General features: G+C 36.6%; 1 protein-coding gene across 1 annotated transcript in view; it reads right to left on the bottom strand.

The window, feature by feature from the left end:
- Nucleotides 1-220: 220 nt before the first annotated feature.
- Ccdc148 (coiled-coil domain containing 148) overlaps nucleotides 221-11,460 on the bottom strand; it is a 217,675-nt gene continuing 206,435 nt past the window's right edge. Inside the window, 3 exon segments of the mRNA XM_071619395.1 lie at nucleotides 221-367; nucleotides 3,918-4,058; nucleotides 6,403-6,520. Of these exon segments, the coding sequence (XP_071475496.1) occupies nucleotides 221-367; nucleotides 3,918-4,058; nucleotides 6,403-6,520 (406 nt within the window).

The raw sequence follows: 11,460 nt of genomic DNA, 5'->3' as shown, positions 1-11,460 counted from the left end.
TCCATAATCTTGGGGAATTTAGTACTATTAAATGTAACTTAAAGATACAGGAAACTGTAGAATTCTAAGAGCTATAAAAGAAAGGCAAAGTTGTTTTAATAGAAGCTGATTCCTATGTCTGATATTTTAAAAAATTTTAGAAAGTGGTAATTATTGTTATTCGTACAAATGTTCTCAAAGAAAAATATTATACACATATAACAGAATTTGAGTATGAGTTCTATATTTTAAATATAGTAGATTCCATGTCCCTTCTTGGAGGTTTATGAGGACTGATTTTTGGTAAGACCTCTTTGGCGTACAATGTTTTATGAAGTCCAGCTTCACGAAGTGCTAACTCAAAGCGAAGTCGAGGGTCAGAAATTATCTGTAGAAATAAAATACAACTTAAGTGAATAAAAATCATTGAACTAAAACAAACTTTTATCACTTAGTTTCATATTTTCCAAAGTTGCATAATTTTTGTTAGATGACTAAATGACCACGAACTTTGTGAATACTGTGAATACATTCTGATGATTTTTACTGAAAACATCCAAGTACTTTTTGCCATTGTCACTTTCCACTATGTTAGTTGTTTCCAACATAGACTGTATAGAATATTGTATTCTAGATTAGTCAAAGTACATTACATTAAAATTATTAAAAGATGAGATAAAGAAACCAACTCTGAGTACTACAGAATCATTATTTATTGCTGACTGCAATATAAAATGCAGACAATCATTGATTAAAATAAATCTAAACCATAACCTTGTATATTTGTCTTTAAATAGACATTTTAATTTCCACATCATTTGGCATTATGCAAATTGTTTAAACACATGGCCACTACTTGGAAAACAAAATCAATAGAAACTTTCTTCCAAGGCCAGATTTCTATTTCAAACAGAACTAGAAAATGACTCCATCAATCTGATTCTAAGTGGGAGTAGACATATGAGTAATTCCATTTCTGTTTTCATTTCTTGCTGTTTGGGCCTTATTCCTCTTCCCCTCATATGACTACTAAATGTCAACAGATACTGCTTACAATGACAGGAAGATGGACACATGTGGGTTTTACACAATGAGGCATTGCACCTGGATTTGAAGATGCCCTAGGAGATGAGATAATAAGCTATTGGAAGCAGGCCCTCCTTCAAAGAGTTCTTCAGTGAATGGGCATAATAAGAAGGTACACAGACAATTGCAGTTTGTGCAGCATGTGACAAATGCTCTTAGAGTAGAAAAACATGGAGGTGCATCTCCTAGTGCTGGTGAGATGAGGATAGTCTCAGATAAGAATAAGCAATTGAGCTAATCCTAAAGTTCAACTTTTCATAATGCAGAGTGGGGAGGAAGAGAAATCAAACCAGAAAGGAAAGAACATGCAAACTTAGGTAAAATAGGTCAATTTGGGATGGGGTAATTTTTGGCAGAGCACTAAGTACCATTAAGAAACACTGGAAAAGGACACTTTTCAGACTAGAATTTCAAGTTAAAAGGCTTGAAGGCCATGCTGAGGAGTCTTAAGTATCTAGTGGGGTTGTGTTTATTTTTGCTTTCAGTAGAAAAGTAATATAATTATTGTAGTTCCATAAGAAGGAGACTCTGACAGCAAGTTCAGCATGAATTAAATGGACAGGGAAAGAAGAGAGAGAGGCAGATCAGTAGTCAGGAGTCTACTACAATTGTCTAGACTTGAAATAATAAATGCCTAAGTGTGGCTGGTAGCAAGGAAGAACTATTAGAAACACTGTGAAAGAAGGAGATAATAGAATTTGGTTACTGATCAGATATAGGTGTAGGGAAAATGATGAGTATAGGGTCAAGATTAATACAGAGATGTTTCTCAGAAATAATCTCCTGGAGCCTTAGATCCTCTTCTGCCTCAACATATTCTGTCTACTCTCATCCATTCCCTATGATTCATGTTCAGACTGTGGCCTGTTGACTCCAAAATTATTTCCAGGATTTACCTTTTTATTCAGCTCCAGGGTAGTAAGGTCTAAATTTGTTTCATTATTCTATTTTTAATAGATAGTAAATAAAGAGGGGATCTCTCTCCTACCCAGACCTCCGTCTCCCTCTCCAGAGGCCGATAATCAGTTTCTTATAAAGGTGAACTAGACAGTTTGGCTTTAAACATAACATGAATGAAACAAATTCTCCTGCCAAAGTTTGTTTTCCTTCTGTAGTCTTATATGATTCATAGCAGCACCAGTTAAAGATTGTAATCCACTCATTTATTACAAGGTCCCAGGCAATATTCTAGGCAGCTAATATTTATTATTTTTAATCCTCACAAAGTCTTTGCAATAAATTACTTTAGGATAAATAAGCATAAAGATGTTAAAGCTTACATAAGCACCCATCTAATAAATAGTGGATGTAGATTTGAGTCCACAATGAGGGCTCTTAGCAATACTGCTTACTGTTTAGCTCATCATCCTTACTTTCTTTATCCCCTCCTTCTCCAAATCAGAGGCATTCATGGCCCTTTCACATCACTTCTAAGAGGGTTCTCCAGCCTTAAAAGGACCCCTTGCTCATTCTCAGCAATTTTCCAATCAGGGCACAGGCTAAAAACATAAATCTGCTTATATAATTTACTTGCTTCAAAGTCTCATGTCTGTAGGTCAGATGCCTTAGCAGCAAGCCTTAGGTTTGTGCAGCTGCTCCTAATCCATGTTTTCAGTCTCATGTCTCAGCACTTGTCACATACCCCATGCCATGTACCTTACACTGAAGACAAAGCAGCTGCCCTCCCCACTTTGGCAGCTGGTATTTGGAGATACTGTGAACCCTTATAAGTAATCCTCTCCCACAAACCTACTTTTTGTTCTTGTAAACCATCTCAAGCGAATTTTATTTCTATTCCAAAAGATCCTTTGACCTAGATAGAGCTCAAGATTTCTCTCTGACACGTTCTCCAACCTCCCAGTCAGGGTGAAATGCTCCTTCCTTCTCTTGCTGCAGTAACCCTCAGGCCTCCACTGTAGAGCTGATCTCACCCTCATGGCATGATTTCTGCACCTGCACTTTCCCTCCTATCTAGGGCTTCTGCTGACTTCCTGCAGGCACAATCTATCTTTTCAAGATGTAGCTCAGAGCGACATCTTGCACAGAACCAGAAAATAGTCTGTTCCATAAATATTTGTCCAACTAGTAAATCAATGAATTATCCTTGTTTTTATTCTCTAGCAAAGTATGCAGCACACAGTCAAGGCACAGTGGATTCATTTGATAATGGATGATGTTTCCTAGTTTTTAAATAATTAAATAAGTAGTTATCTTTTCTCCTTAGATTTTTGAAGTTAACAACTACTCTCTCCCTTAATTTCAGTTGTATTCACTTCTACTCTCTAACTTCCTCCCACTCTCCAACTTCAACCCCTTTCAGGCACAGACTAAAATTCCAAAGTTCCTAGAAATGGTTAAATAATTCCTCAATGGCTTTTCCACAGAAAATATTTTATTTATCAATTAGCTCTGATGAATTATCTTCTGTTCATTTTAATTTCTGAAAGCTTTCTTCTTTGTCTCATCAGTATCATTGGTTGTTTACTTATAAAATTTATGTTATGAATTTGTTTCTAAATTCTTAATGCAACATAGAAATATTTAAACAAAATAATATTAACATGACTTTCAAATGAAACTTTATAAAGTTAGTTGTTAAATGTAAAAACTAATTTTCAATTACAAATCTATAACATTTTCAGGTTAGTTGTTTCATTTATGGTCACCTATTAGTTATTTTAATATTAGAATTATGCAGTAATTATATGCTATCATTTAGATGTAAATATTATGTTAATATGTGTACTATTCAAATGTAAATATTGAAAACAATTTGTAATCCCAAACACACACTTTTCAGTTCTTATCATCATCATGGCTTTTGCATCAACTATGCTAAATTCCATAATTACCTGCTGTTCATTGTATGTATTTAATGTAAAGAGGGGCTTTTGAAGAATAAACTCTTTTTCAATTTCAACAGCCATTCTAGCTTTTGATGTCATTGTATCCGACATCATTCTAACAGGATCAAATTGAGCAACAACAGCAACCTGAAAGAAGAGAAGGCAGGCCAATTGGAATAAGATATAAGCTAAATATGTTATAAATGTTTAATGCTTATTAAAGTTAAGAAATTTTACTAAACCTAATTCCTGAAGGGGCAGAAAGAACATTAAAACCAGGCTGGTCCTAGAGGTCCACAGAGGAATTAAAACTTACATAAAGCAAAATATAGAAAGACCATGATATATATATATATTTTTGCTAATGATTAAATAATTATAATTATGATTCATTTCAGATAATTAATTCATCTTTCTGATGAAAGTCATAGGAAATTCTACATAGAAAACCTACACAAATACCTTGAACACAACCAAAAGTGAAAAGAATATTTATTTTTAACTGATAGCAACTTATTCCTATAGTAACAATAGCATGAAGTTTTCAAGAAAGTTTAATCTAATTAAGCTGAATCTAGAGCATATACCCAGTCAAGTGTGTTGGTAATACTGGGCGAGATGGGTGAATTCTACTGTATCAGGCTCCTAAGATGCCCAGAAACTGCTAGAAAACATTTTTTTCCTTCTACTCAAAAACTGCAAGAGTTATTTTAACATAAATGTCCTTCTGCATGATAATTCAAAACCACATCTTAATAAAAAGAAGTCACTAATTTTGTAAATTACATGCACCATTAGTAATACCTGCCTGTTAATTCTGAAAGTTAAAAATTAGCATTAAGCAAATGGCATTTTTAGTGCCATTTAGAAACTGTAATGAAATAAGATTAAACATACTTTAATTATTATAGATTTTCTAGCTAAAATATCTTATAATTCTAAACACTTTTTATATTTTTTAAAAATACTTATTTTTTAGCTTTAGGTGGACACAATATCTTTATTTTACATTTATGTGGTGCTGAGGATCGAACCCAGTGCATGCTAGGCGAGCCTCTACCACTGAGCCACAACCCCAGCCTCAACAGTGATTACATTTAATGGGCATAGATATTTCTGTTTTCAAAGGGCTCACAGATGGAAGAAATTCTAGTCACGTGGAACCTGTAGTTATCAGAGTTGTATTTTGTATACAGAATGTGTTTAGTAGTAGTGACTTTGAGTCTTGACCCCAGAAGACTATATTATCTGCTAATAATTGAAAATTTGAATTTGTCAGATCCAGAATGACCAGGGCTTACATTCCTATGCTTTGAATTTATCTCTCTAACCTATTTTATCAAGGAAAATGATGATTTAAGACTTTTGTGGGTTTACACTATATCTCTACCTTGTCACTTAACTAGATCTTGTTGATTTCAACCCTATTTGATATTTACTACACTTATGATTTTGGAAAAAGCACCTAGCCTTTTCATCTCCTCAGTTTCTTCTTTGGTAGAATGGGGATATTAATAGTAGCTATATCATTTAATCTGTAGAGATTCAACCAAGTGGCACATAAGAGTTTTTGGAAAAGGGTTTTACACTTAGTAAATTTGTTAACAAATTTGAACTCACATTACTACAAATCTATAAAGCAGGTACTATTATTTCCATTTTTCAGATGAGGATATGGGAGCCGAGGGAGATTAAGTAAATGACCTTAGTATCCTCTGCCAGAGTCCCAACCCAAGTTGTCCTAGGTCAGAAGGGCACCAGAGGGCAAGTTCCTACCCATTATTCTGTATTACCTTCACTGACAGCAAAGAGGAACCAGACACCTCCCCTGGTAGCTAGAACATAGTGTCAACAAAGAATGTAGAGCTTATGCATTAAAACAATCATTTTAGGTTTAAATTTCTGAGAATTACTAAGTAAAACTTTTTTATCACATTTCCCAAGTTCTTATATTTCTGCTCTTTCCATCTACTGTTTACTTTCATTTACTTTTGCTTAGTTTTTATTATACAAAGTAATGGGAGGTTTTTATTTCTCCACACACACAAAAAAAAATGTATTTTCAAAAAAAAAATGGCTTTTAACTTATTTGTTGACTGTGGAATATTTCCAAGCAAATGTTCCTACCCCAAAGAAGATTATCTTGCTCTACCCATTTTTTTTGAGGACAATAAAACCCTTTGAGTAGATGAAGTTTCACTGTTGCAAATGGGTACTATTCACCTAATAAACTAGAGGTGATATGGATGCTTTTAAATTCTGGGAAAGCTTTTTAAAAGGTGCTGATGAAGTTCTTTCAATATACTGAGAAAATGGAAATGGTTCAACATAAATCTAATTGCTCCCTGGAATGAAGATCAGTGTCCCGATTTGGAAAAGTTATGTTTGATAAAGCAGATGTCATGAACTAAGTCCTAGTAATAATGTAATTAAGAACAGTTAGAAACATTTAAAAAAAAAACACCCATGAAAATTTTCAAATTAAAAGCACCTGTTTTCTAAGGGCTTCTAGGTGCCTCTCTCTCTCCTCTTCTTCATGTACTTCTTGAAGGGCCACTTCCTTTTTCTCCATCAAATGCTTTTCCAATAATTGTTGTCTATATTTAACCCTTTAAAAATAATACAGGAAATTGATGAAATTATGTGCATGTATGAATATTTCATAACAACTCCCACTATTATGTATAATTATTTTGCACTAATAAAAAAATGACAAAATAAAACTAGCACACAGGAATGACGGGGAAGCATCACAGTAACTCTGGAGAACAGAGGTGCAAAGGCTTCTCAGAGGTGACATCATTCTCATGTTTTTATTTTACTCTGCGATTGATTTCTCATCTCCTAAGAACAAAAGACAGCATGTGAAATTTATAATGATTCTAATAATAACCAGAGAAATCCAGGAAAACATGAGGTAAAATCCAGTTCACCTTGCTCCTCATTGAAACCATTTCATTACCTTCAACTGCAGCTGTTGCAGCTTATCTTCCCTGAGATGATGACAGGCTCACATCTGAGTTTCTATAACATTTTAACACAATTTGAGATGTTAAAAAGACTATCCTACTGATTAAATATACAGGGTTTTAGAAAGAAAAGTAAAATAAATTGCTATAGTAATGTGTGTAATTATTTTGCTTACTGAAACTTAAACTAAATTTAATATACATTGTCACTCATTTTGTCAAAATGCCCTTTCTGAATGGTGTGTTAAAAAACTTAAAAAATTGCACTTTGACATCTGTAGATGGCAGCAAAAACATGACTTTCCCTTAGCATTATATTTCCACCCCCTTCATGTAATCAGATATTAAATCAGGACACATTTGAATACTGGTTTAATGCCACAAAGTCATTTGGTCATCCTCTGCTTCCCGCTTTGGGGCAGCCTCCTTTGCCATCTTCTTGCTCAAACATTTCTTCTACTGAATTACAGTGATGAGACTCATCTTTTTGAAAAAGTGAGTACCTGAATTCTGTGGGTAGTATTAGGCCATTGCTCTGTGGTTTAGTCAGCTTTTTTTGCTGCTGCGACTAAAAGGCCTGACACAAACAATTTTAGAGGAGGAAAAGTTTATTTGAGGGCTCACAGTTTCAGAGGTCTCAGGAATGGAGAGCTGGCTCCATTTCCGGAGGCCTGAGGCAAGCCAGAAAGAACATCATGGCTGAAGATTGTGGCAAAGGAAAGCAGCTCAAGACATCACATCAGGAAAGAGAGAGAGAGAGAGAGAGAGAGAGAGAGAGAGAGAGAGAGAGAGAGACTCCACTTGCCAGACACAAAATATATATCTCAAAGTCATGTCCCCAATGCCCACCTCCAGCCACACCCTACCTGCCTACAATCACCACTCCATTAATCCCTATTAGAGATTAATGCACTGGTTGGGTTAAGGCTCTCCTAACTCAATCATTACACCTCTCAGCCATTTTGCATCACCTCACACATGAGCTTTTGAGGGATACCTCACATCACTCTGTCGTCAGTCCTTGATGGTTTTGTTTCTGATTTATTTGGGACATCAGTCACAAATGTCCTTTGCCCTTAGTGTGTACTCCTGCATTTCTATGGTGCTATCTTCACTAGAGCCTTTTTATTCTGGGTTCTGACATTTATTGAGTACTGGCTACCTTTCAGGTCTTAGGCCAAGTGCTTTATGCTTTATCTTATTGAGTCTTTGCAACAATTATATATTGTAGTACCATTATATAACATTTTACAGATAAATAGATGGAAGCACAGACAAATGATGTAACTTGTCTAAACTCTCATACCCAGTAAATGGCAGAGCCAGAAATCAAACCCTTAACAACTGGTCTCAGATCCCAAGCTTACTCCTCACCCTTGAACCCCCAGGCAATTACTATGTTCTCCTCCTCTTCTCTCCCCTTGATTTCTCCACCCACCACAATGACTTATGAATAACTACTGTGTGCCATATCCTGTGCCAGATAGCATGGTCATGTTGAGAAAAAAGATTCTGTTCTTAAGTTTATAGTTTAACACAGATACAAGAAGATAAGCCTACAAACAAGGCACACAGGACTTTAAGATAGGTTACAAATAAGGTCCATTGGGAATTTGGAGGAAAGTAAGATGACCACTTGCAGGGTTCTGAGAATAATGGATAGGTGTCAACAAGATCTTCATGGAGGGGACAGCATTTGAGCTGGATTTCAAAGATGAGGAACTGGAGAAGCACTGAGGGGTGAGGGCAGAAGAAGGCCACTTCTTAGACAGAGGAAGCAGGTGCAAGTGCTTGAGAGTGGCACCTCATTTGCCTCATCCTGGTCTCATGGGAAGGGCTCAGGGTTGCAAGAACACAATTAATGGATATGCAAAATAGACAGGTGCGGGGAAGTACTGTGACTGAACCTGACATCACATAGTTTCCTTGGAAAGATATATTCCTGGGGAGGAATAATCCTTAAAACTGTTGCTCATGAAACTGTCACTGACAGAGAAGCAAAGGGAGAAGAAGAAGGAAAACACTCAATGGAGATTTGTTGAATACAAATCTAGCATAGGATTTAGAAGGAATATCCTAAGTGGAGGGTCATGATCTTCCAGACCCCCACCCATATCAGGAGACAGTTCAGTCAAGACACAGATTAAAGGACCACAGACCAGACCTCTCCCTTTCCTGATGCCTCCATGTCATGAAAAGCTGTATTTTTCATTTTCTCCATTTTCACCAAGGCATGACATAACCTCCCTAATGAGGTTCTACTCAATTTAAGCACTGAGTACAAGCTAAGTGAATGACTGTGAAGGTTCAATTAAAAGATACCTTGGGATTTAGCAATTACCATATGCTAATTCTTGAAACCTTTGGAAAGTTTCTCTTCCTGAGGGATATATAGGTTGCTTTGTCTGCAACAAAGTTTTTGTCTGTTTTGTGGAAAAGTAATGGTTGTTCCTGCCAGGGGATCTTGACTAGTGAGGAAGAAACTACAAATGAGATTAAGGCATTTATACCTGTGTCATGGGGAAGGCTGACTCACAGTTTACCTGGAGGCTCATTTGTTCATTTAACAGATATTTATTAAGCTGAGTGCCTGCCAGGCATCCAGTGCTGTGCTAGGCACTTGTAGTGCACTGGCAACACAGGAGATGGGCTCCTCTCCTCACAGGACTTGCAATCTAACAGGAGCTGCAGAGACCTACACAATTATAATACAGCAGGGCTTGTGATGTGTGGAACAATGAATGGGGCAGGGGCCATTGGGAGAGGCATCTTTTCCAGTCTTTGGGGCATCTGGAGGAGCATCTTAGAAGAAGAGCCCTTGAGACGTAAATAAAATAAAATATTCCTCACAGGGGTGGGGGGTGGAATAGAAAGAATGTACCAGGTAGAAAAAAATAGAGGTGAAAGCCTAGAGGCAAGAGAGTATGGTAAGCTTGAAGAACTGAACAAAATTTAGTATGACCAAAATTGAGCAATACAAGATGACAGGTGCCAAGAATTCAGGCTGGAGAGGCAAGAGGGGCTGGGTTCTGGGCACTTTGCAAGCATAAGGGCCTTTGATCAGGGAAATGTAACGATTAGAGCAAATCTGTCTTGCAATATGGAGATGGATAGCAAGGAGGCATGAGAGAGTTATCCAGATAGAAGTTGACAGTTTTCTGATCTACAGCAAAAGGGGGGAACTGGTAGGAGGCTGAAAAAGACCTGGATTTTAAAGATGTAAAGAAAAATTTTTGAAAATAGAAAAAGTTTAGTTTATTTGATAGAGGAAGAACTTAAGGATTCTGTCTTGCACAGTGGAAAATGTTGATCCTCCCTAAAACTGGGAACTTAAAAACAAGGAAAAGAAGGAACTATGTTCATTTTAGACACAGAAAGAAATGCCTTCACTAGAGCAGGACTGGAGGGATAGATGGCAAATCTTCATCAACAAAATGGAATTGAAGTCATGGGGAAAATGCCAGCATCAGGAATGAGAACCGTGGGTCAGAAAAGTAGGCACAGAATTAATTCCTAAGGAAACGACACTTTAGAAAGGAACAGAGAGGGAACTATTTGGAAGAACAGGAGGATAAATGTTCCTAAAAAGTAAGAAAAATGGTATCAACAACGTCAAATGCTATAGAAATAGTCTAGAAATAATTATTGGGTTAAACTGTCATTGACATGGCAGTCTGTAGAGTGGTGGCTGAAGAATCAGTGTGAGTAAGGAAGTAAGAGAGGCAGTGGAGACAAGCCCTTCAGTAGGATTGATATAAGTGGGGAGCAGATACACAAGATTGTGCTGTAGGAAGCACTGGGCTGACCACAGAGGTTCTGGCTCCAAGGTGATGCTCATACTCTAATGACCTTGAAGATTTGCACTGGAAAATTTAAGGATAGAAGACACATTGAAATTCTTCATTTTTGCAGATGCAATAGCTTAACCTCAAACAACTCTTCAATTAAAAATGGGAAACTCTTTATGCTTCTTTTTTTCTGCTCTGGATAGAAAAATGTCTTTGCCTAAAGAGAAGTGATGCAGAAAAACTCTTGGGAGAAAGCCAAATACTCACATATTCATGGAGAAAGAAAACAGCAACACAGTGAAGTCAATCATTTGGAAAATTTTCCACATAAATACTTTTGGCCATTTGAGGTAGCAGCTTTTCTCCAAATTAAACTGTTGCTATGAAAGTCAATGTCAGGAAGTGGCTAAACTCAATAGTTTTTAAGTTGTGCACTGAATTCCCAAACAGAAACCTTGTGATCATTTCTCAGTCTATTTTATGCTTCCTTAGTCAACAAAGGTTGAAAGTGCTGCAAAAGAGGCATTTCAACTTTTCTTGGGGGAGGAGAAGCATCATATTGTTCAAAAGCAACAGCTGCTGCAGAATCAGGCACAGCATTAACAATAATCTGAAAAGGATTTTATTTAAGCCTCTGGGCCTAAGTGTAGTTGGAGGGACAGTATGCTTTCATGTAGAAATGGAGAATTCACGTATCATTTAGGAGACTTTTTACGTGGCTTCTGCATTTGTACACAAATGCAGATGATTTGAAAACACTTTGAACTGTAGTATAAGCCTCCTGTGGCTTCA

The sequence above is a fragment of the Marmota flaviventris genome, chromosome 11 (assembly GCF_047511675.1).
Source record: "Marmota flaviventris isolate mMarFla1 chromosome 11, mMarFla1.hap1, whole genome shotgun sequence".
NCBI classification, from domain to species: Eukaryota; Metazoa; Chordata; class Mammalia; order Rodentia; family Sciuridae; genus Marmota; species Marmota flaviventris.
This window is presented reverse-complemented; position numbering and strand designations above follow the sequence as displayed.